Source organism: Pyxicephalus adspersus, chromosome 2 (assembly GCF_032062135.1).
Source record: "Pyxicephalus adspersus chromosome 2, UCB_Pads_2.0, whole genome shotgun sequence".
Classification (NCBI taxonomy): Eukaryota; Metazoa; Chordata; class Amphibia; order Anura; family Pyxicephalidae; genus Pyxicephalus; species Pyxicephalus adspersus.
Genome location: NC_092859.1, coordinates 30285393 through 30312934, shown reverse-complemented (window position 1 = coordinate 30312934; position 27542 = coordinate 30285393). Strand labels below are relative to the sequence as shown.

Here is a 27542-nt window from a genome sequence, read left to right as displayed (position 1 = left end):
TATATATATATAAAACATTTTATTCATGTATATATATATTTGTAACTTTTTCATATTATACTTTATATTTTTACAATTAAATTTATTAAGACTATGTGTAACAGATTGTCATTACCTGATAATGTGTTTAATCTATATACCATTTATTCATGTATTTTATTCATGTATATAACATTTTAGGCGTATTATACTTTGTTATATTATAATAATATATTATATTATACTTTAAATTTTTTACAAGCAACTCAGCAATACGGATGTTGCTGAGACAACATGTTTATCAACAGCCACATATTTATGACACAGCATAATACAAGCCCCCTCCTGCTTACTACAACACACTATAAAAAACATGCAAGCATCCTCCTGCTTACTGCCACCTGCGACAACAGGCTATATTAGCAGCGGCTAATAGTTTCAAAAGCTGAAGACAGTAAGCTATTTCTTCAAAAAAGGTAAGATAATTATGTCATTACTGATAACTGTGTTTAAGGTGAAGATACATATTATTTTGTTTGAAAGATTATTGTAACTATCAACAGATAGTAATTATAATTTATGATTAATTGTTATTATTCTATACATATTGTTTTTGTACGTATACTTTAAAAACACAGACGAATAGTTTCGGGCACATAAGATAGTACGCTAATACTTCTTTTGTGACGTTTATGATTTATATTTTTCTAACGTCTATATTATTTTATACATAATATGCATGCAATATAATATGCAATAGGTTAACTGCTTGATAAGTTTCCACGCTCTTTATGTATTTTAACGTTTATGAAAACTATTATAATACGCTTTTACCAATTTTTATCAACAACAGCTTATTATAATTATTTTTATTATTCAGTCATTAATATCTTTAAGTATATTATTTGAAAACAGATAATTTTAAACTTTAGTTATTCATATTTTGCAACAATGAATGTAATTTATGCCGCTCAAAAATGTTTTATAGATGGCCTATTATGACGATAATGCAATGTACGGAGATTTCATTTCGGATTCTCAAATGCTATTGTGCGATGTTATTCCTGAAACACCCGTGTCACCCCCCCGAAAATGCACAACCCTTTCAGACGGTCTGCGGGGATAACACTTTGCTGATCCTTTCGGATGAGTCAGAAGTCGGCGCATCGACATCTCAAATGACCGGTAAGGACTGCCGATGTATACATAACAACAGTATTAATGTATCTTTATAATTATATGTATCTGTATAATTATAAATTGATCGTGAAAATGTTGCTACGTTCTAATTTTAGGAGCTATCGCTGATAAAGTTCTAAGGCCTGTTAATAGTGCAACGACTATGGAAAATAACATGTCTTTAGACACGGTGACGCCTGACATTCGCAGTTCTGAACACCGCAAGGGGCTAAAGGAGAATGCGGCGCCTGCCATTATTGATCTAACAACACCAACAACCACCAAATTAGATCAAGAGTTCGAGCGGCCTAAAGCACGTAAGACACAATGAGGCCTACCTGATTTGCTGATGTAGTCTAATGTTAAATATCTGCTTTAATTCTAATGCTCTTTTTAAAACCCCATAGTAAAGAAAAGAAAAATATACCTCTCAGATGTGCCTAGAAGCCGTACAAAGAAAACACAGATGAACGGTAAGACTCTTTGGCGTTTCTCTGTAATAAAGATGTCGTTAGCTATAAATGTTTATCGCTGGTGATAATGTTCTCATGTCCTAATTTTAGATGTTTCAACGCCAGTGCGCAATGCGCAGATTATGAAAAATACAGGCCAGATAAGTGTATCAGTAGCCGCCAACAGTGCCGGTGGCAGCCGACTGAATGAAAATTCCACAGGGCCGGTTATCAATTGTCCTAACGCACGTAAGTTGAAATAAAGCATCTACGCTATTTCATTGTAATGAACCTGTTTAAAGTACTTAATACAATGTTTCTAATGTTAACTTTTTAATTTGTCAGCAAAAAGAAGAGAAAGCTTCAAAAATTGGCAGTCAGGCGTTACAAACAAACAGAGATCAAGATCCAGGAGATCAGAACCGTTATCGCCGATATCCGAAATTATTGATCAAAAACAGAGATCGTCACAGGATGGTGAGACAGCGTGTATTATAAACAACACTTCAGGTTTTTACCAAACCCCATGCAGTAGCACGAACACACCTGTTATTGGCACAGGTCCTTTGAATAGACGCATCACATTCAATACGCCGGAGGACCATCATTTGCATGGCCGCACACAGCAGACACGTGTCAGCAACGGCTCACATGAGCCACTTATTAACAATTGTTCATCTTGCTGGGATGAAAATACGTACGGAGCACTGAGTTCTCTCGGGCGGTGCAATGACAAAATGTTACGTGTTGCAAATTTTCTAAAATGTTGTGTGAGAGACTCTATGCTTTTAGCGTTTAACAGCCCTAGTAAAATTAAAGCCCGGCAAATACATAATGCACATGAAAAATACAAAAAGCTAATTAGACATCTTGATGCTATTGAAAAAGAGATGGCACCTAAGATTTGACTAGAAATGATTGGCGGGGCAAGTCTCTTAAAAAACAAAAAAATATCTGTGAGAGAAAGATCTAGAAAAGTAAAACGGGCCATAAAAATGTACTTTGCGGCTAAGCGGTCTAAAAATGAAAAAAAGGAGGCGCCGTTGTATCAAAACGGTTACGCCGTCATGCTCCCGCAATGAGCATACACCAAACAGATCACAAACGCACCGTCTACCGACCGTGCAAACAGACCGCTTTCGTAGATTTAAGGTCTGACTGTCCTGAGGAACTACGTTTAAGAACGGGTTTGTTCCCACCAGACCTTCCGGCCGCTTACGTGTATAAAAAGAAAACTCTAAAAATGTGACTTTTCTCAACAGTCCGGTCATTCTTGGTGGCGAAGGGGCTTCTGTTAAGATACGGATACGGCGTAATTAGGATCTTTTAAAAGCGCTGGTCAGAACAAAACCAGCTGTCAGAAAATCTATTTTACGCAACGCCAATAATGATTTGATATCTGCTATTGGTGAAATTGTTCTCAACATACTTAAAGGGAAGATCCCTCTTAGAGAGCGCCAAAAAAATATACTGAAAAGGTGGAGGCAGGCTATAAAGAAGTTAAGCGATAAAAGATATCCCATTAAAGGCAAGAGGCGCATTGCGAATCAGCGTGGCGGGTTTATAGGCTCGCTGCTGGGGTTTGCAATACCTTTAATCACTAGCCTGAGAGCTAATAGAGCCGATGACTCATAATGGAATCTACTGAGAAAATGTTCTTGGTTTCCAAGCAAGAACTGGACAAACTAAAAAAAACGGCTTTAGAAACATCCGGCATACGCGAAACTACTACACAGCGTTTAGAGGCTGAAATTAGAGGCATACTTCACAGGAATTACCTATTGGACGATGAAAAAATTAAAATGTACACGAGCGTACTACAGCGATATTTGATGTTTACCAAACAGGCTGGTAAGAAATGTCTGCCTTAACTTTAATTACACAAACGCCGTCTGATCAACAACTGCCAAATGAATCCTCTAACAGAGATGATGTTAGGGACATACTTAATAATGTTAATGTAAGATATAAGAAAAATGCTGAACTTTTGTTGAATAAATTGCATCAGTCTGGTAACAAGGCCTCCTGGAACGCAAGAGGCGAATTTGTTTACAAAGGCAGGCCTATACCGGGCTCCAATATGATTGACCTGATCCGTACTGCGACGCAGAGTCATAATGTAATTAAAGCTAAAGCCCCTCAAGGTTGGGATTTGTTCATGGACACCATAGCGGAGCTGAACGTTCCCTCTACGGTGATTGCTAATACAAGAACAAGAGAACTTCTTGACAATTTAAAAAGGGGCTCGCGCGATGAATCTTTTGGCGCGCTTAGCAGCCCTTTTAGACAGCCGTTGTTTGCAACAACTTCACCGGGGTCTCTGCAGGGTACTTTATTGCCTAAAAAGAGAGTGGCTCCTTTGTTACAGACGGCATGGCTAACATTATAATGATATAATTTTTACTTCGAATGAGTATAAAAATTTCCCAGGCATGGTGTTGTTTTAAAAATTTTGTATGCTAATCGTTTTACATGTTTCTGTATATATTTAATAAACTATTGTTTTGAATAAAATAAATTGTTAATCAATAAAAATAAAAATCTTTTATTGGTCATCTTTTTATATCATCTATATAAGGCGTAACAAAATTAAATAAAATGTTTTGTAAAAATTTTAATAAAGTCTTTTTATTATTTTCAATATAATAAATCTACTATCTTGAAATGACGCAATTGCATTTAGTATATAAACTACCTTTTACCCAGATATTAAGGCGGGGTTTTATACGATGTTTGTTTATACTGATATAATTCAACATCAGCTTGTTGGCGATAGTTATGTACAACTTTTAAGAACTGTGGAGATTAATGGAAAAAATGGTGACACCGTTACACAAAAGTATACTAGGCCTGACTATATCCCCCTCTGCAAACAACACTTTGACACCATTACAGTTTCGATACGATTCGACACCATTACAGATTCGATCGGATCAAGCTAAACCAGTTAAATTCAAATACGGAAAAACGATTGTTCGATTACACTTTAGACCGCGTGCAGTGACGACGTATTGAAAATGCTGTCCCAGAGAGTGTACGGCGACCCGGCTGCATATACCCATTATTACATGACGCAAGCCGGCCATGGTTTGGACGGTTTCCATGGCGATGAATTCATGCACGGCGCCGGCATCGCTGGACTTTTTCTGGGTCTGTTCCGCCGGGTAGTTCCTCTGTTCAAGAAAGGTGTTGCCCTTGTAAAACCGCATGTAAAAACAGCGGCTAGGAACATCGCCAGAGACGTTGTCGCCACAGCAACGTCCGCCGCTATGTATAGAATAAATAGACCCAAGCATGAGCAGGAAGGCTCGGGTGTTGTACAAATTAGAAAAAAACAGCGGAAAAGAAAACGCGGTCTTCACGGCGTCATCCTCCCCCCTTTTATGAATAAAATAGCAACGTCTAAGGGACGTCGTCGGCAGAAAGCAAGAAACCGTTCGCCGGGTGACATCTTCTAATTGCCCGCTATGGCTTTTGTACATGATGCCTCTGCTGAGTACGCCAAATCAGAGTTGGATATCTTTCAAATACCACCCACGCAGACAAGTATTGAAAAATCACTTTATGTAGAGGTACAGCCAATTGCGGCACTAGCAGACAATGCCCCGTTGGAGTTCTTCATCTCTGGGATTGGGGAATACTATTACGATCTAAATAATACGCTGTTATACGTCGTTTGCCGAATCGTTAACCCTGATAACACACCCATACCTGACGGGTCCTGTGTTGGTCTTATTAATTACCCTATAGCTGGCCTTTTTAATCAGTTGGACATAACGCTGGGTGACACATTGATTTCACGAAGTGACAACCTTTATACGTATAGAGCGTATATCGAATCCCTAATAAATTATAATTCACAAACTTTAGCCGCTCAATTCACAGCCGGGTTATTCTATAAAGATACCGCTGGTCAAGGCTTCATCAAGAGGTCGCAATATACGGTTCGTTCCAGAAGCGATGAATTCATGAGCCCCATTTACGCTGATATATTTAATCAACCAAAGCTGATACTGAATGGCTTAGATCTAAAGATAAAGCTGACTAGAAACAAAGACTCTTTCTGCCTTATGTCTGCTGAAGGTACCCAATTTAAAGTACAATTACAACACGCCTCCCTGTATGTCAAAAGAGTTCAAGTATCGCCCGCTGTAAGAATAGGCCACAGTCGCGCTCTGTTAACAGCTAACGCAAAGTACTCGGTCGATCGAGCATCTCTTAAAGTGTATAGTATTCCTGCTGGCACGCGCATATCGAACCACGAAAACCTCTTTCTCGGAAACATTCCAAAAACTGTAATACTAGCATTTGTGGACAACGACTCGTTTTTGGGTAATTACCAGAGAAATCCATTGTGCTTCAACCACTACAATGTAAACTATGCCGCCTTATATTTGGATGGACAGCAGATCCCTGCAAGACCGTTTCAACCTAATTTTCAAGGTGCTTCAGCTGTTCGCGAATATATGGCTCTCGTACATATTTCGGGCAAGCAAAAGAAAAAATTTTTGAATGGTTACACTTTATTCCCTTTTGATTTATCGCCTGATCAAGAACCTGGTGGACATTTCTCTCTAGTAAAAACCGGGAATCTCCGGGCTGAAATTAGATTTGCGGAACCTACGCAAAACACTATTAACATGATTGTTTATTGAATTCATGAGAATATTATTGAAATAAATAACAGAAGAGAAGTATTGTACTATTTTCAATAAAATGAATAACTATGAAATTACTAGCAATAAATAAATCAGACTTTCATGCTCGGCCCATCTTTAAATGTGTATTTCCATGTGATTTATTACCGGGAAACAAAGTCATCGACAGACCCGCGGCCTGTATTGTAAACACGGATAAATCGCATCAGCGGGGAAAGCACTGGGTTTTAATTATATTACGCACGAATGATTCGTCTATTTTTTTGATAGCTATGGTATATCACCTGAAAATGAAATATTTCCTGATGAATTCATGCAATTTTTATCGCGAAATTCTGAGATGATAAGATATCAAAACAAACAAATACAGGACGCCTCCAGTTCAGTCTGCGGCAATTACTGCATCTATATCTTACATTGCATTGCTAAAGGGGTGTCTTTTGAAAATGTATTAAAAATATTCACAAACGATTTTAGAAAAAATAACAGCATTGTACGTGACTTTGTAGTAAAGCGAATGAAACAATTATGTCTGCGTTGTTGTAATTACAATCAAACATGCATACCCTACTGTAATAATAAATAGCTGTAACATTGAGCGACGTAAATAAAGATAATTTGTTTTAAACACATAAGACGCCTTTTATTTTATTTACAGTATTAAACATAATCGTAATCTGTTTTAAAAGCCCCTGGACATGTTCGGACATGTCAGGACATGTCTGGTCAATAGCCGATAAATGGGTGGAGTGTGCTGGGAATATAGGTGGGGGTAGGGGAGGGCTGTAGGCTGGAGATGGGCTGGATTGAACATAATCGTAAATTGTTTAAAAAGCCCCCTGGACATGCCTGGACATAACTGGACATGCCAGGACATGTCTGGTCAATAGCCGATTAATAGGTGGAGAGTGGGTGGAATATAGGAGGGGCTAAGGGGGAGGCCGTTAGGCTGGCGATGGGAGGGCTGTGGGACGGCCTTGGGATGGGCATGGGAGGGATTTTGGGCGGGGAAAGGGGCGTGTCGACCTGTCACTTTTAGTTTAACGAAAAGTACATACGCTTTACTACTTTTATATATATGCTGGAGCACAATGGATAAATATAACAGTGAGACAGCTGAGATGATGTAACCCTTGAGAAACACTATAATAACCACTTCTCAACTGCTATAACTAAATGAGTAATGGCCAAAAGAAATTTCTTTTAAACTTAAGAAGTTATGCCTGCATTAACTTTCCTTGTCTCCTGTATCTTTGGAAGGACAGCGCTGTCTAGCTCTACAATATAGGGGGAAGTGTTCTGTAGTCCACTTACAAGAACTGGGCAGGACTGATACCATGCAGATGCATGAGACAGCACTGGTTGGCTACCAGTGGGTTTAGTTGTTCCTTCGGCTTTATTAAAGTCTATTGAAGGTTGAGGTGCATTTCAGCAAACTGCAATTTATAAGAATTTTTGTTCTATGGGGTAAACAATAGTTACATTTCCAGGTTAAAATTGAAAAAGCATTTCCAGATCAGTCTAGAATCGGAAAGCAGCTTGTGGTCACAGCTGTGAAGAGAAGACTTTGTTGCAAAATGTCCTTAAATATCTTTTCTAAAACCGAAAACAATACTAATAGGCAAATAAATAAAGCAGGAGTTCAAACAAATTGCTGTGTTTTAGGCATTATGCCAATTTTACATTTTCAGACCATTTACACTTATGTGTAGGAGAATTAATATTATGAAATTATACACAGGTATAAAAATATATGTGAATATAATTTAATAATAAAAAAGTAGGTTTTTTTATGGTAGTCAAAGGACACACAGTTGTGTAAAAACATTTTATTGTATTTATACTTGCATGAAAAATATTGATAGATACCACAACAGTGTATTACAAGTATACAAATAAGTAATATATATATACCAGTATATATATATATATATATATATATATATATATGTTATAAAAGCAGAATTCTTGTAAACTCTATAGCTTCACGTGTTTTCAAGCTTTGAATCCTTTACATTTCTCCATACCTTCCTTAATCTATAACATTGGTCAACTGGCCCTCTCAGGTCCCATTTGGTCTCAGTTCCTTCAGCTCATCACTTTTCCCAGATGAGGTGAGAATTCTGGACGATCATTCCTGTTTATACATTTTGAGAACAATTAGTTTCCAGCTTTACCTTGGTGTGATCTCCTTTTAGTTTATTCTCTAGTCAATTTACTTAAAAGCAGTAAGCCCCACTTAGAAGCAAATTTGTAAACAGTTTCTTGACCAAGACAATAGACATGTTATATCTTTATCCTATATATATGTACATGTAAAAAAAAAAAAAAAAAAAAAAAACAATGTACATTTTGGGTGAATATGGTTTCCAGGCCTGGGAGACTAGTTCTTGGTCTCAAAATACTCACCATAATGATCCAGCTATGAATCAGCCAACTACTACTTTATATTATTATACTTTACAGTATTTATATAGCACCATCATATTATGCAGCACTGTACAAAGTTCATAGTCGTGTCACTAACTGTCCCTCAAAGGAGCTCACAATCTTATGTCCCTACCATAATCATATGTCATTAATGTAGTCTAAGGTTTTGGGGAGAAGCCAATTAACCTCAGTGCAAGTTTTTGGGATGTGGGAGGAAACTGGAGCACCCAGAGGAAATCCACACAGACACGGGGAGAATCTGCAAACTCCATGCAGATAATGTCCTGGCCAAGATTCGAACCTTGGACCTAGCGCTGCAAAGGCCAGAGTGCTAACCACTGAGCCACCGTACTGCCCCTATAAATGTGTTCCCGAATACAGTTCAGAGTTCAATCAGAGGCCACTCTACTAGCATTATCTGAGTTTTATGACACCTGGAGACACAAAACTCCAACTTTTACAATGGATGTTGTAAACTAGAGGGTCCTGGAAGGGTGCTGGTTGTCAGATCGAGAAATATCTGATAAGGTAAAATTTACGACCCTGGTCTGTTATATGTTTAAAATAAGACCCTAAAGAGGGCCTCCACTCCACAGGGGAAATCTGACATTAATGTTATTCCCAAAATCACTGCAACAATTCTGAATTTAGGGTGAACATTGTACATATTTTACTTTTTAGTGGGCGCATTTTTCCTGTTTTTTTTATTACAGATTTGTTTTAAAGGTTTTATTATGTTCTTGTAACCTTTTTTTTTTAACATTAGCAATGGTATAGCCTTCTTTTGCTTCAGCATGTTGTTTCTCCACAGGTGCCTGATTTGCCTTTCAAGGAACCTCACTCGGTATGAATCAGAGATAGAACCTCTCCCACCAAATCTAAAAGACAAACTGATAAAGCTTTTGTGTGTCCAGGGACTTCTCACAGACTCCAACATCAGCCGGGTGAGAAGAATATTTTATTTTTGCTAAACACTTCACTAAAATACACCCGTCATCAGGGATAAATCTGGGATACCATTGCAGGTCTCCTTCTGAAATGTGAAATGCATGGCTGTCTCTGGCTTCTTGCAGAGTCCCTGTCCTGGTAAAAAGTCAGAGTAAAATCAGAACTGCTCAACTGCATTTGGATTGTATTAGTAACATTGAAAATAATGGAGCTGATGAATGGACATGGCAGCCAAAAAATAGTATGTGCAAGTATTGGTTGCGTCCATATTTCCTCATTTTAGCGTTTCGTTAAAAGTAATCTTTTTTATTATTTCTTCTATCTTTCTTTTCCTAGACAGGAAAATATGTTTTTTATATTTATTTATAAGAAACCACAGCATGCCTAAAAACTTGAAAATGGAATGACGGGCAGCCTGTTCTGTTGAATTTGGCATCCTTCACTGCTCTGGTAGTTTCATTTGTGGTAAAATAATTAAACAAGGTTGTGCATGTCTAGGGAGATGCCAAGGTTTAATAATATGAGAGTGATCATATGAATATATTGAAGACAGAACCCACATATTGAGCACTCATTTTAGGAATGCACAAAGATGCAAAAAACCTCCTGGTCTACAGGGATGCTGTGTTTCGTTTCACAATGCCATGTCTGAACCAAGGGTTGTTCTTGCTAAAAGTATGACCTCACACTTTTAGCAAGTGCACAAGAACTTATGTAACGATACTAGTAGATGGCTCTCTGTATTAGAAGGTTGAGAATGTGACAAACAATGCTAAAAGAAGTGTCTTTATACATAGATCTGGACAATTGCTATGTGCCGGTGAACTAACAGGAAAATTTAACTTGAGATCAGTTTAAATATTTCTTGGATACAGTTTATAGGATACAGTACAGGACAGGACAGAAGATGTTAGGGATGTGCAGTAAAGACACACATGAAGCTAATACTTCCCATACATTTCTCCATACCTTCCTTATGCCGCATACACACATGCAATAATAGTCGTTGGAAAGGATCTTTCACAATCCTTTCCAACGAACATTATTGCACGATTCATGAATGGGTGCTGTACATACAACACGGTTCTGCTCTATGCAGAGGGGAGGGGGAGAGCGATGGAGCGTCAGCCCGCTCTGCGCTCTCCCCCTTCACTTGCATTACGATCATTCGACGTTCACCGTCCCTGGATTCCCCATGTCGTTATTGGTGTATTAATAATTATAATATTGTGTCATTTATTTTACATACAGTTGAGCTTTTAATGTAAAGACCATGTTTTCTGTTATTGGGAGGGGAATCTTTTCCTTTCTATAATCACATCTTCAGATTTGTCTATAGATTTTCACACCTTTATCAGCAGTAATGTTATATATTCTATTTTGTGTACCTGCTCTACCAAGAAATGAGCTTGGTATATGCCTTGTGGTTTTATACCTCACAGCCCACACTTATGTATGTTTACAGGCAGAGTGATAGGTGTCTTTCCACTTAGCTGTGCATTGGTACTGAACCTCTAGTACAAAAACCAACTGATAATATTCTGTGCATCCTTGTCTTTGCTGCAATTTATCAGTTAGTTTGTTGGATTATTGAAAATTTGCTTCAAAGATTTGGCATTTCCTTCTGCTGAAACCAAACCAAGGTAGCTTGGTTAGCCTAAACAATATACGCAGCCGGCAGTCATTACCTTCTACAGGGGCTGTGGTCAATGAATAAAGTAGCATAGAAGAAATCTACATTGGGAGGAGAAAAGTTTTTTCTATATACCACATCCCTATTACATATAGATTCTAAAGAGAAAAGAGGAAAAATATCCCCTTTCCAAATAGATGGGATTTTTAGGTGTGTTTCAACAATTACACAAGTCCAATTTATCAATGAAAATCCTCTAGACAATTTTATTTCTACCAATACAGTTCATTAAAAACACATAATACAATTACAAACAACATTGTTTCCTTTTTGGAGTTCATAAATTGCATTATTTATTAGTATTATGTGTAATTGTTAAAACACACCTAAAAAATCCCATCTATTTACAATGTACAAAGTAGTCAATGTACTAATGTAAATAGTGGCTTACGAATGCCTTGTTTTGGTATAGTGACATAATAACAAGTAAAATTAGTTATATGATATAGTTATGTGGGGTAAATGAATGTTGTTAATTTAAGACAAGAAGCGCGATAATAAAGGGCAAAAAAAAAATCCAAAAAAAAGAGAAAACAGTGAGGTCCATGATGGCTTGTTTTAAAACTCCCTCACTACTTGTTGAGAATGCATAAATATGATGTCTATAGTCTGAGCACTGGTGCACTTTAACTATGACCATATACAGATATACTCCACATAAAATTTTTTCACATATGTGGTTGTGCACATTCCCAGACCTCCTTACAAATAACTTGGTCAATTTCCCACATTAATTTTTACTTTTTCAATAAATTGTTATTGGGTTTTAACAGCTGACATTTGGAACATAATACAACAGAAATATAATGTACAATATAGAATAACAAAATATCACCAATAAAATAATAAAATAACAAAAGGGTAACAAAAATATAAAAAATAAAATCTGTGGACACTAGACAAAAAAATAAATTAAAGAAAAATATGTTCTACCAATGGGGACCAGACCTGTTCAAACTTAGACAATGATGTCAAACTGTATTGATCACAATTTTTTGTTACAAAGAAACCATGAAATATTTTGCTTTACCTGGGAAACCGTGGGGGTTGCTGACAACCAGGCTTTTGGGTAATAGTTTGAACTGCTACAATGCTCAGGGTGAAGATTAAATAACACTTCCACTGGTTTCTTTGGGAAGGATCGACCCATTACATTATATGCAGGCTGATATATTCCTATCCAAAATCATCAAATTTTGGGCATTCCCACCAAATATGTAACAATGTACCGTTTGTGGAGCACCCACGAAAACAATTGCTCGATAATTGGGGCTTCAATAGCAGACATGTTTACACTGCAATGAGCAACTGTTTCCCTTATCTGTAACCAATCTTCCTGTTATAACTGTATTCCCAAATGTAGTTCCCACTTATGGGCATATGACATTGGTATTGGCTGTTGTTTGAGCAAAAGATCATACAGGGTAGAAATTAGTCTCTTAGTCCGGGGCCCTTTAAAACAGATCCGTTCAAAGGTTGGTAAATTTGTAGGAATGGACACCAATCAAAGATTCTCCCACATAAATTTTTTAAGCTGGGTTGGAAGAAGCTGTAGGTGGGTGGCAGCCCCTGTATTGTGACCCAAATTTTCAGTAATCACCCAAAAAACAGCCGGGTGGTTACTGAAAAGTGCTGGGTTATGCACGCGGCTAAAAGGGGCTGGGTGGAACACTAAAATGGTTACTAGAGTAAACAGCTTGGGGTAACTATTTTAGCATTAAATGCCCCTTCCTGAGTTTAGGATGGCTAAGTGGGCTAACAAGTATCCTAATAGTCCTAGAAGTGCTCCGCTGTAAATATTTCTGGTTTGCAACTTCAAAATTCTCACTCTCTTTCTTGCTAGCAGACAGAATGCAGTACAGTCTTGTACTTGATTTGTTTGGAAACTGCTGGGGAAACATTTGAAGGAAATGTCACCTGCACTATTATGCTATAAAAGGGCTTACCAATCGTCTTGTGAAAAAAAAAAGTGAAAAAAAAATAATAGAAACATAAAATTGAATAGTTAAAAAAAATGATAAAATTGACGAATAAATGATTATAAAATAGATATAATAAAAATTGAAGTGTTATAAAAAATGTGAATAAAAATTTTTTTTTTTTTTTTATAAATTATTTTTATTAAAAGCTATCAAGGTACATACAGAGAAAAGAAAATAAAGTGGTCGTAACATACAGTTCAAAAAAGAACATACAGCAAGGTTAGGTTCTAACAATACATATCTTCAAGCCTGTGGCTTAACGACCAACCGCATAGAAATACATTGTAACATTGTAACCAACTCGTTGTGCTGTATCAGTAGCAGGAACCATGATATCTTAAGGTTTTCAAAAACAGGGTTGCCTTTAAACAAATAAAATTTAAGTTTGGTAGATGTGTGATACATGTAATACATTTTGCAGGGGGCTGTAATGTTTTCATGAAGCTATGGACAGCACCCCACTGGTTGTTTTCTCCACCCCTACCCTGCTTTAATTGCAAAGAAAGGCACATTGATCCGGTGATAATATCACAGGCCTTTTGTTTTTGTAATGAAAATGAAAAGTTTTTTTTTTTAAATGTTCATGAAGGGAGGTGGGCACCAGAAAAGGCAAAATATAAACAGAATAAACCTCAACTTTAAAGTAACATAACAGGAAGTGCCATATGTGACTCATTTATCTATACTTCTTCCTTTTTCACTTTGCATACAGTTTCTATGTCAAAGTTTAACATGTTTTGGTATATTATCTGCCAACAGCTGGCTTTATTCTCAAATATGAGAAACTATCATTTAGCAAAATCTTTTCCTTATTGCAGGCTTTGCTTTCTTCTTATAAATTTGGCACTATGATTTTGCCCTACTACTCAACTTATTGCAAGTCTAGAGGCTCAGGATTTAGACCTTTCATTAAAAACCATGTAATGCCCATGGACTGCTTCAAAAGATTTTAATGTAATTGTTATATATATTATAATTTTTTTTTTACTACATAGATGGATTCCTTAGATACATATACAAGTTAAAAAAATGTTTTCAGACGAAAACAAATGCCTACACAAGAGTTTGCCAAGACCTGAAAAATCCTTTTGGATATGGCAGAATAATGATTGACCAATTGGGGACCTATGGAGGAGAGTTCAGTGTGTTGCCTGCCTCCCTTCTTCATTGAAAAGAATGGCACCATGTGTACAGCGGGTTGTTAGTTCACCTGTAACTGGATATAAAAAAATCTGGTAAACTTTAATAATAGCAAGCCAAGAAAAGGGAAATCCTGCCAAATGAAACTCCATCTAAAAAAACAAGCTAATGATATACAGCCAATTATAGGACAAATACCTAAACCAGCTTCTGTTGCAATATTCAACTTGAATCCAGAGTACAGTACTGTTTTTTTTTACCTTAAGATGGGATTCCAGTTTTACACCTGCAGTAAACCACGTGCTGAGAAGGACAATGTCATTAAAACTAACATATTTTAATCTTGGTTCCACAAAGTCTGCAAAACACAGCCCTATTTTTGACAGATGTACTATTATATCTTTTATATGCACAATTAGAAGCAGATATGGAGAGATGCAGTAGTCCACAACAGTAGTCTGTAAATACTAAGCAGGCTTTTCGTCAGCCACAATACAAAAATAAGATATGAAAGAACAAAATCGGGGAAATTCCCTTCTTGTATTAAACATCTGCATACAAAATAATCTGTTTCCTGTTTCATGTGGGTCTGTCACACCTCTACAGAAATGTAAATAATAGTCCTAATGTAATATAATTATATAGGCTTACGTTATGCCTGCCCTGTTTATTTAAGCTGAATTGTAGGCAAATATTAAAAACAAACAATAAAATACATATATAGAAGCTGTATAGGAGTTTCTCTCTTGCCCCCCTAATCTAATTAATTTCAATATGCACTCTATTATTTTTTAATATATCTTTATTGTCAGAAGATGATACAGATTACAGGGTTACAAGAAATGTGGTAGTAACGAAATAAACATAATGTGTACAGTCGAAACAATATATAATTAAACAAATAAACAAAAATCCCAGAAACTTCACTTATAACATATTCTCACTGAGAAGAGGAAACCTCTTGGAAATGACCAAAATAACAATGTATAATCAAATGAAATTGTACCGCCATTCACCTTTTATAATGTATAATATAATATTAATATTGTGTATTGTAGACTAGCTATCCTACCAACATTTAGTGCGCCTCCAAAGCCCTACAGTCGAATCAGACCGTATTTCGAAATAGTTCAATAATATCTTGTAATTGAGTAGGAGACAGTGCCCCTGATTCATCAATAAAATCCGCGCTCGCTGGAAGCGCGAAAGTACGCGCGGCCATCGATCGCGGATTACCACGGTCCGGACTCGAGTGTGCGCGTACACTCGCCTCACTGCCAGCCGGATTCCAGCCTTCACAATAGGGAGCGCGAATCTGCCATTTTTAGGGGAACAGTGACTTTTAATACAAGCTCGCCAGTGTAAAGCTGCCGGAGATGCGCGGCTCTGGCCGCGATCTTTTTCAGTTGCTGAATAGCGCGATCGCGTACGATTTCGGATCGCGAATACGAATGCGCGACCGATAATCCAATTCTGCTTGATGAATCAAGGGCAATGTGTATTCAAGATATGGCATCCATGTGGATGTGTATCTCGATGCTGGGTTGCCTCAGTCTTATCTATGCTCATTAGAGATTGAAGATATTGTTTAAGATGGGTAGTACTGGGAGGGTTGGGTTCTAACCACATTTTTAGAATGCTTTTTTTTGCTGCCAGATAACAAAGGTGTGTGAATTTGGTCACTGTGCAGCTGGGTCAGTGTTAGGCTGATCTACAATATTACTATGAAACAGGGCCAAGTGAGGGGAAATGACACGATCCTTTTAATAAAATCGAAAACTTGTTTCCAAAAATGTAAGATACTAGGGCATTCCCACACAGCATGTTCAAGGGGGGAGCCTTATCCAAAGCACATTTAGGGCAAGCTGTCAACCTGTTTAGACCGGCTTGGGAATAAAGGGCACATATTGAAAGCGTAGTAAGCCCTATGTATAATTTTAAACTGGACTTCACGCCATTGCTCACTGTTCATATTTCTACGAATATATGCCCAGCTGGTTTTCAGCAGGTCGAGTGTGTGATCATGGGACATATTCAAAAAAGTAGCCCATCTACGGACAAAGGGTAAAACTGCCTTGTTATCTAAGACAGTGTCCATTAGCAAGGGGTAGATATGAGATATGGAGTGTTTAGATGAGTCTGCCCCTAGTAGCTTTACTAAGGGACTGGCAGTTGAAAATCTGATTGCATGCCAGGCATTCCAAAAAAAGTTCTCCGCAACTGAAGATAAAAGAGGATATGATGCGAAGGGAGAGCATATGTGATTCTCAGGATGTCAAAAGGTAACAGTTTATTGGACTGACTTAAAAGATGACTCAAACTTCCAATGCCTTTACGTTCCCACAACTCAAATGCTTTATATACTGAGCCCTGAGGAAATCAAGGCGTGGTACGTATAGGTGCTACTGTAGTGGTTCTAACATAGCAGAGGTATAGTTTTTTGACTACTCTCCATGCTAGTAAAATATCTGTAAATAAAAGATTGCCTTTTAAATCCCGCTGGACAGAGGTATTGTACCACCAGTCCTTATCATAACGGACGAGACAAGATAAATTGTTTTTTCCGTAAATCTGGGAAGTTACCCCCAGATTCTGCTTAGAACAAACTCATTTTGATCTAGGTATTCAGTGTGTTTTACCCTGCCAGATAAAAGCTACAAAAGCCGAGTGGTGTTTTTTAATATCCACATGGTGTATGAGAAATGGCAGAGTGTGCATTGGATACAACAGGCTTGCAAAGCTGATCATTTTAATAGGGTGGCAATGACCCATTAGGGATAAAGGCAGATTTTTCCATTGATTTAATTCAGCTAGGATTTTGGATATAAGTGAGCTATAGTTAAGTCTGCATGTCCGGTACTTTACGAGATATTTGTATTCCTAAATTGGTGAGATGAGTTTTTGCTAGTCTAATACCCACTCTATGTATCGTTGCCATTACTTCTCCCGGTGAGTTAGGGTAGAGACATAGGATTTCGTTTTTGGTGTAATTTATCCGAAATCCTGAAAATGAGCCAAAATATTGGATGTGTTGAAAGATTGGTGATAAATCGTTTGTCAGGTTTTTAAGAAACAATAAAATATTATCAGCAAACATTGCCAAACTGACATGTTTACCTTGTATCTCTACACCCGTAAAGACCTTGAAGTCGTGAAACGACCTCGCCAAAGGTTCTGTAGCTAGGTTCAACAAAAGCAGGGATGGAGGGCAGCCCGGACGGGTACCCCTACCTAACTTAAACACCTGGGACTTAGCACCTGCTACCTGGATCTGAGCCGTAGGACTGGAGTACATAGCACAAAAAAAGTTTACTATGTTACCACCGAAACCAAACTTAGCTAGAACCAGGTTGAGCCAAGGCCACTCGATGCTGTCAAATGACTTCTCCGCGTCAAACGCCAGCAGAGCGATCGACAGTGGTGAAGAATCTGACAACCTAGCTTGTTCAAGGACCAAAATCGCCTTTCTGATTGTTTAAGTAGTAGGTTTACCCAGAACAAAGCCTGTTTGTGCAGGACTAACCATGGAATGAATTGAGCCAGACGATCTGCCAAAATTTTGGAAAGCAATTTGACATCCTTAAGTAGTGAGATGGGCCGATAGGACCCATGATCTAAAGGGTCTTTCTGTTTCTTTTGTAATACCTAATAAACGCCATTTAATACAAGTCTAGGTAAGTAGCCTGGGAAAACATGTCAATATACAATAGTGTGGGAGGGGATGTTACCTGCTCGACCAGAATCTTATAGAATTCGGACGGTAAACTGACGGGCCTGGTGCCTTGGAATTGGCAGATCCCTTAATAGCAGATAGCTATTCCTCCTCAGTAATGGGAGAATTTAGATAACTCAAATCTTCCCCAGATAATTTTGGAAGAGTTAATTTATCCAAAAAGGACTGGCCCTGAGATGTATCACACGCCTGAGAGGTATGCAACTTTTCATAGAATGAAGCAAAGACTGAAGCAATACCTTTTGGCGATTTATGTACTGTAGCATTACAATCCTTAATAGCTGTAATACGTGGAGACAATCGAAACTCTAGCTAGGTTGGCCAGTAATCTACCAGATTTATTTCCATATGCGGAAAAATTCTGCAGAACGATAGGACTTAATTATGGTATCATACTGGCCAATCCATAAATCACGAGTTCTTTTGGCCTGTAACCAAGAAGAGTCCTCCCCAAACTTCTCCAACCCAGCTTTTGCACATAAGATGGTAGAGAGATGCAGGAAGATGGGTTTCTTGTAACATAGCTACATCAGTTTGCAATTTCTTCAGGTGGCGCAGACCCTTAGTATGTTTGTTCGGTGAGCGGAGGCCTTTAACATTCCATGTGGTGATTCTCATTTAAGGAGGTTTGTAAGTAATGAGAACTAAAATTTAATTTGATGTTGAGAATATTTAATCATGGAATCTGTTTTTTTGTGAGAATTTCAAGACAAAAAAGTAAATAAGTAGCAAAAATTGCAGTGAAGAATCTGGGTACAAAAACCAGGGGGGTAGACCCCAAGAACAAATATAACAATGTGAACCAAATGAGGCACGCTGTAATTAAAAAAGTGACTTCCTTCTTCCCTAATGCAGGAATTGGTATTAGTGGCAGTTATAGCGGTGGTCAGTAAGCAGGATACCAGCAATCTCACTGCCCCGCTACCTCTGTATGGAGTAGAACAAGGTGATATACCAATCTAGTGCTGTGTGATCAAAGTGGATCAGTGGAAAAATTGTATAAAAAATAGTGAGATTGTAGAAATGGCCTATTACTTGGTAAAGGCTCCAAATAGCAAAAAAAAAAAAAACTGGCTAAAGGCTAAAACTCGGATCAGGCAAAACGGTCCATTAGGATTGCGGTTAAGGAGATATTGAGGGCTGATCAGAACGATTTCTAGATGATTTATCTGCAGCAGGATGAGATAGCATATTGCCACATAATGACTTGACAAAATCAGCAGCCTCCAAAGGATCCTAAACATATTCTGTTCCTGATATGTAAAAAAAGATTTTGAGAACTGCCGGTTATCGCACAGCAAATCGATAGCTTTTTTCTATGAGCTGCTTACAAATGGGCGTAAAAGCCCGACGTTGCTTTGTGGTTTCTGCAGCGTATTCTGAGAATAGTAGTACTCTGTAGCCATCAATACTAAGATGCTCATGTCCCTGATAGGCCTTCATAATTTGCAGCTTGTCAGTAAAGTGGTGGTATTGAAAGATAATAGGGCGAGGGAACGGTTTGTTGTGTGGTATCGGCCCCAATCTGTGAGCCCTCTCAATTTTCATATGGTTTTGAAGACCCAGAACTTTTGGCAGAGTGGTGGAGCTTAACTTCTGTAAATCAGCAGCTTTGTATGTTTTAGGGATCCTAACAGTTTGGAGATTATTGTGGCGCTCTCTATTTTGTATATCTTATGATTTTTTCCTGCAGCTGTTGGTACTGTTCTCCCACAAACTGCTGCTGGGTGCGTGTAGAGAGGAGTTCATCCTCTAAATCACTGACATGCTGCTGTAAAGCATGGAGCTCTTCCCCATGTTTGTTAACCAGATGAGTAAAAGGCTGCAAATGCTGTTGTAAAATTTCTTTTATATTAAGCATAAGGCTGGGTTGAAGATGCTGTGATACTTCTTGGGCTAGCAGCTTATAATTAATAGCTGTGCAGGGATGTGTGGCAGGCACACTCCTACTTGGACTTGCTTCCCCCTCCATGTGGTCCTGTACAGAGTCGGCCATCTTAGCCTGAGCAGCCCTCCGCACTGACTGCTTCTGCTGGGAGTGTTTGGATGGTTGGGAGCCAGATATAGAACAATCCATGCGTCTTCCGCTGCCTGTCCTCTCTGTGACTGAAACAGCAGGGCCGCAGTGTGAAGTCGGACGGACACAGGAGATCAGTGAAGCTGGAGTCGCGTCTCACACCACCCGCTACATCAGGCACTGGAACTGGAAGTCCTCAAGCACTCTATTTAGTAGTTTAAATTATTAAATATAAAAAATGATTTAAAAGCAATATCAATCACCACACAGTAATATCAATAAGCATTCTATAAAAGGGTATAAAAACTTCTATATACAAAGAGAATATATCAACAGAGAGATGGCTTCATCCTAAGGTAACCAGGCTCCCTTGAACAATGTAAAAATGTTCCTGCTTAGAAGAAGGTTTCACCAACTCCCACCTTATATCAATGATAAATAGACAAGTGAGAAATTTGGTTTAATCTACAAGTTATATAAACACCTATAGGGGTTCTCCTTGTACCTTTCTACAAACAGCAGCATCATGATGGCTTCCCATGAGCACAATGAACCATCAGGTTTTTTTATTACAAGGGGATTGCAAGAAGCTAAGACCAAGTCAAATTGAGGTCCTTTAGAATCATTTGCATTTCTACAAACAATGTGACCAATGTATATATAATATTAAAGCAGCAATAAATGATTTTATTCAACCATTTAATAATTCATTAGAAAAAAATGATGCAAAAGTAATATCAATAAGCACAAAGTAATGTCAGTAAGCAGATTGAGGATGAATAACTTCTACAAAGAAAGAGATTACATCCCTGCGAGAGTTGGCTTTATCCTACCCCACGATGATTGGAAAACCCCATGACAGTCAGGTAAAAGCTCTTGGGTCCCAGACATTGGGTCCACTCCATGGTTGAGGCTTCTGCCTGAGGTCAGGTTTTACTTATTCTTTATATTATCTAAAGTTTGAGAACTTTCAGCCAAGTAAAAAACAATCATTCCAGAAAGCTGGCCAGGCTCTCCAGAACAATGAAAAATGTTCCTGCTTAGTAGTTGACTAGCTTTTGCCAACTCCCGGCAACAAAGATAAAAAGACAATTGAAAGGTTAGGTTTGGTAGGGTTGAGAAATTAGGTTTCATCAACAAGTTATTAATGCACTTTTAGGGGATCTCCTTGTATCTCTGTAATAACAGCAGCTTCTTTGTGACTTTTAAAGAGCACAACGTGTGACAATCACCCACTCAGCAATTACCCTGCGCATAGAGTTTCCACCACGCTTATCAACAAGTACCAGCAAGCTGAGAAAGGCCTTCACAGGGCAAGGGTAACCAATATGTTAACCCTTGCTAAACACACGCTAACAGGTAGAGATTGTATCTGTAAGAGCTCCCTCTGGTAGGTTTACACAGATTTTACTATGCCAATACTTGTGGTGTGGTGTGTGGTGGAGATATGAAGATTAATAAACGTGTGCCTGAATATAGCTCAGAGGCCTTATCTGCCAGATCCTGAGTTTTATGACACATGGCTACACATAAAATTTCAACTTTTACAATGCGTGTTGTAAACTAGCAGATCTGGAAGAATGTGCTGATGGGTTATCTGATGACAAAGGGAGTAATATCTGAAAAGAGGGATTTTATGATCCTATCATACTGTAGATAAAGGCTCTAAAGAGGGACTTTTGACTCTACCCCTGTACATTTCAGGGGGGGAATCTGACATCTGACAGTGCTCTCCCCTATATCACACAATGAACCGAAAGGCCTTTTATTCCAGATTCAGGTTTAAAATCTGAAAAGTGTAAAGCTGCGTACACACGGCAAATTTTTCTCGCCCGATAATCGGTATCGGCCAATTATAGGGCGAAAATCTGCCGTGTGTACAGTCGGTCGTCGTCCATCGTCCGTAAGCATCAGAGAGTCCCAATGACAGAATTACATGCGTTACAGGATGCAACATATATAATTATTGATTTAATTAGACTTTGATAAAAGGCTATTGCTATCCATCCTTCTTTTGTAAAGAGACTATTTCAGTTTTCAAGGACTTTGCTCAAAACCTAAAATTTTTCACACTTACCAAATTGTTTTCATATTGCTTGAATGTACATAGATCTTCCTCCTTAGCTAAACATTTATGAAACTTGTGAGTAAATTATCTATCAGATTAGACCAGCAGCCGTTAAGTTCAATGATCTCTGGAAGTGCATGGTGATACTTCTAACAAAGTAATCTAATCGAAACATCTATTTTTGCTGAATATTTTAGTATTTATCTTATGTCCAGAAAGTGAATTTGTCGTTTTTAGATGATGACCAGAGGCCATAAAGAAACATTTATATTTTTAAATTATTTCCCAAAAAAATTTAACTGCTCCCATTTGTATGAAATGTATTAAATGTAGTTTGTTTCCTCTAGTGTATCTTTGTACAGTATGTAAAGTATAAGCAGTTTGTAGGATGTACTTTCCTTGTTATGCAACCCTGCTATCTATAAAAGTTTGTGTGCAAACAAGAACTAATTTACTTGTTTATCAAAAAGAGCATTCCTGATTTGGGGAGCGTTATACTGCGGTCAAATCTTACACTGTATTTACGTTATAGCCTCCTCCAGTTACCTCTTGGTCAATGGAGATCTATTGTGCTGATTCGCTAACCAACCAAGTAGGGACAATTGCTTTCATTTCCTTGGGCAGAAGATGTATCGGGTGCCTCCTGCTCCTTCTCTTCATGGAGTCGAACAGTGCCATGTCTATTATGCTCATGTGTTTTACTTCCACAACAAACAATTGATAAAGAAAACCTCTGCTTAGTGATAGAGATGAGCCAAGCGTATGTGCACAGGGACCCCTCAGCGATGAGTTGAGGATCTGGCTCCAATCTCCATTAACAGACTTTGGCATACGAAGAAATTTTTTAGAATTGTGTGCATCCAATCTTGTGACAAAATTTTGGGGAAAGGCCTTTTTCTGTTCTAACATAACTGCAACCTTGTGCACAAAGCCCAATCTCTTGATCTGACCAAACTGATGTAGAGAAGCTTGAGTTGACTGCACATAACACAGATATGAACCCAATATAACATGTTTGGGATTTATTACAAGACCAGCTGTAATCCATGTCTTCTCATCCAACATTATTACATTTGCTCTTGGGGTTAAATTGGCAGATATTCCAACTGACACAATCCATAATCTTTTGGAACCATCAAGCTTGTGACCAACAGAGCATTGTTCTACACATGTACAAATGTTGTAAATCTTTTTTTTTTGACACTTGACAAAACCCCTACGTCCACATTATTTATTTAAATGGCTTCCCAGAAAAAGGTAACTGTTAACTTTCTTTGCTGCACTAAATGTATACTATTTATTAGTTAGTTTCAAAAGAAGAAACTCCCATTCTGGGTTGTTTCTTTTTAATTATTATATTCTTTTACTTTTAGAAACAAATGCACTTGGTAAAAGTTTTGGAAAAATAGTGGCATTTGATTGTTCTCACATATGTGTTAATAAAAGCACGTCTCTGTTCCATTAAGAGGGGAATACATTCAGCTTTAACATGAATTCCAAGAGTCCCCTAGTTCAAGCTGGCTGTACCAGGCATTCTTCTGTATAAACCTTCCTAGCAAAGTAAACCTGGGATTTGACTGAACTCCATTGGGTATATCAATATTATTATTAATAACAATATTAATAAACATTATTTATAAAGCACCAACACATTACACAGTGCTGTACATTAAATAGGGGTTGCAAATGACAGACAGATATAGACAGTGACACAAGAGGAGGATAGGACCCTGCCCCGAATTTAAAGTAGTGAATATGACATTTCTTGGAAATGTTTCAGGGAATGTCAGATTGCTTTATAAGTGAAATCCTATATAGCTTATAAGCTTTGTACATTTTAATATAACAGTCACCCAATAAAACATGCACTTTATGACTTATTTTTTCATCGCGATCAAGAAGATAGTTTCCATCAAAAAAAATTTACTGCAAAATTGATTCGCAGCTTTACTTTCTTTTTTTCAGTGCCAGGCAGAACAGAAAATGGAGTAAAAATTCCCTTGTGCAGGCACAGCATGAAAAAATAAACTTTCCAGGTAGGCTTTGGTTTGAGCATCCCTCTTCCAAGAAAATGTTACTTTGAGGCCTTTCTAGGGCATTTTCACAGGATATTCACTAAATTAGTCTAAACTTCCTCTTTAGTTTGCCCAGAGGTTCCCTCTCAGTAGGACAGTGATCAGTTCTGTACTGTGGCAGGAGAACTTACCTGGGTCTTTTCTGCCAGTGTTTGTCTGAATGTATAAAAAACAAACTGGCTATGTGCAAGTTTCTATCTACCCTTGATGGCCCTGACCACCTTGCAGGAACCCTTTACAACCGGGCCATTCACAGCTGTTCCTAGAAGGACCCACTGACTTTTGTGTCTTATGTAGACTAAGGGGACATTCATTTAAACAATGGCCTGATCACCTGCTACATCTGGGATTCTTTTTCTGGCTATATATAAGGTTTTTTCCACAGTTCATTCCTGTTTTTCTTCCCCCTATTATTTCCATATTATGTCCAAGCACAAGGTCAAATAGTTACCATCACAATGTCCATGTGACTGTGATATTGACTTAACTCCAGGCTCAGCACCTCTAAAAAATAGTTATATCTTATTAGAGACCAAGGCTGTGTGTACATAGTGGAATACCTTGACGGAAGCTTATTCTGAAAAAAACTTTTCTGTTGGAGCTGGATCATTCCTGATCAGCAACATGGTTGTCAATTCTTATCCTGGTAAAAGTTAAAAGAGTTTTAATACAATAATGGGCAGAAACTACTACATGCTGCAGTTTATTGTGAAACTCTATAGTGCTCAGATTTTTGAATACTAGATCTGCGGGACGTCTACAACCTAATCTGGATTAAGGAAGGAGACAAGTGGAGGACTGAGTTCAATACCAGTGTAGAGGTATATTCTAGCATTGGGTTAAGCTAGAGAAAAAAACATTAGGGCTACACTTGAAATTGGATAACCTAACTATATGTTTTAAATAACTATTGTAATCAGAGTTTAATATTCAGTATTTTAAAAATGGGAAAAGAAGGTTAGCAGTCTTATATTCCATTAATATGCTAGAAGAAAGGGGAGGATTTCCTATTTGAGGAAAAAAATAATTTACCCAATCAAAACTGATAATGCAATTCAGAACACAAGCAGTTAACAGTTTTTTATGTCCCTTTCTCATGTTTTGTGGTGTTCTACTCAGGCCATTTGTTTCCTTGTATCTATCCTAAGTTGCATTTTTGGTTCTTTCTTTGCTAACTGCCTGGATCATAAATGGAACACTTATCAGACTTATCAGAGCATACACATCTTGAACTGTACAGGAAAAGTTATGCAATTTTAAATTATAGTGGCTTACAGAAACAACCTAAAGGAATAACTCTTTTCAATACCCCCACCCCTTTTGGTCATATGTCATAACCATTCTTTTCCTACCTTGCGATAGAGTTAGAGATTCTGGACAGGTAGGCACCATAATGGTGGGAGGAATGCTTCTTGACATTGATGGTACCTGTCACACTTACCTGTTCCTCACTAAAGCACAGGCATCTCTCTCCTGCGCATGCGGGCAGTTCTAATGCTGGGCTTACCTCTGTTTCCAAGCTTTATCATCTTCGCCCAGTCCTCTGGCCAATCAGAAAATAGGCTCTTGATCAGCCCTATTTAGCTAGCTCACAGACTGCATTCTGTGTTCGTCCAACAAGTCTTCTTTAGTACCGAGCCCCCTAGTTCTTTGATCTGGTTCCTGTATACCTGTTGCTTAATCCAGTGTTTCCTGTGTCCAACTCCTGTACTAACACCTCGTTGTCCAGTCTGTCGGTTCCCAGCCGACTTCCTTGTGCTGTTCCAGTGTTCCTGTCTGTCTGAGGATATCCCTGCATCACCAGTACCTCCTGTTGCTCCCAGTGTCTCCTGTGTTGCATGTGTCCGCAGTGGCCCCTGTGACACTGGCTGTCTCCTGGATCCCTGGCTTTTGACCTTTGACGTGTGACCTGACTTTTCTTGCTTGCTGCCTGCCTCGCCCCTGGCTTTCTTTGACTATCCTCCTGCCTTGTGATTTTGTACCGTGCTTGCCCACCTTGATTGGGTCAAGGACTGCAACCTGGCTGTAACCAGCAGCGCAACACCCTCACCATCAGAGGCTCTGGAGAAAACCTGGTTACGGCTTAGACTTTTCCCAGGGCTCACACCACCGCCATACAAGCAGTAGCGCCCCCCCTAGTGGTCCTGTCTCTCCGTGCGTGACACTACCTCTGGAAAGCAGCATTACTGACTACTTTTTTTCAATCCTTGTGAGATCTGTCCTGTGTCCCGTTAGCCTCAAATGGAAGAGAAGTGGTGGATTCATAGTTAGGTTTTTTATATAGATTGGTAAGTGGCTCTGTCTTTACATTGATTACCTTTTAAATACTGCACAGTATATGCTTTATCTGACATAAAAAGCCAGCCAGCCATTAGCAAGTAGTATTATGGTTGTCTGTTTTAGGTAATATGATTCTGCATAAGACCCCCTTTTGTTTCTTTAATGGGATTCTCCCTTCCATTCAACTCTATGCTGTTCTGCAACACCTGCATGACCACACTTTAGGCTAAAGCCTAAAAAAGTATGGTGGAGCTGCCTCAGGTGCCTTTTCTTTAGTATTCAAAGTCCCATGGACCATGAGAATGTGGCAACCATGTTCCACTGGCTTCTGCCCAGCATCTTCAAGGCTACACAGAGATTCTTGAGCTTCATTAACTTCTACCAACAATTCATCCACAGCTTCTTTTTTTTAGTTGCCTTGATTACTGTTGTCACTTTTCAATTCATCAGTGTGTAAGGAATTTATTATTATTGAGGATAAGATCCTAAGTGATTTGAATAATAATTCAGTAATAAAAATAATCTTTTAAGTTCTGAGGTGGTCAGGGGCAAAGCGGTGAGTCATACATGCAGGAAAAAAGATTCCTTAACAATAATACAAATTGGTCACACCTCTCCTGTTCTTTTTCATCCTTTCCTGTATGCTTCTAAACACTGCCTTTTTTGTCCTAGTCTTACTACCCCTCTTAGATAATGACTTTCCCTGATTGTCACATACTCATCCGTGTAATTAGAGAAACTTCTTTTGATGAGTGTTTCTCCTGTAGCATTCCTGATTTTGTCAATAAAGGATAGCCACACCAACATCTGTTCTTGCCATTTGGGTAATGAAATACAGGAATTCCAAATGTGGGGGATATTATCTTAACACAATTTCTGGCTTACTAAGCTAGGTGAAACTATTGAAA

At 38.3% G+C, this 27542-nt stretch overlaps 1 protein-coding gene across 7 annotated transcripts in view; it reads left to right on the top strand.

Annotated features, from left to right (window-relative positions):
- Positions 1 to 27542, top strand: part of AMN1 (antagonist of mitotic exit network 1 homolog) — a 70078-nt gene that overhangs the window by 6511 nt on the left and 36025 nt on the right. For 2 of the 7 annotated variants that reach the window (XM_072400252.1, XM_072400251.1), the window contains exon 2: positions 9510 to 9642. The exons of 1 other annotated variant lie outside the window; for it this stretch is intronic. In XM_072400252.1, coding sequence (XP_072256353.1) covers positions 9510 to 9642 — 133 coding nt within the window. 4 more of the 7 variants (XR_011919332.1, XM_072400250.1, XR_011919333.1 and 1 more) reach the window with 4 other exon arrangements.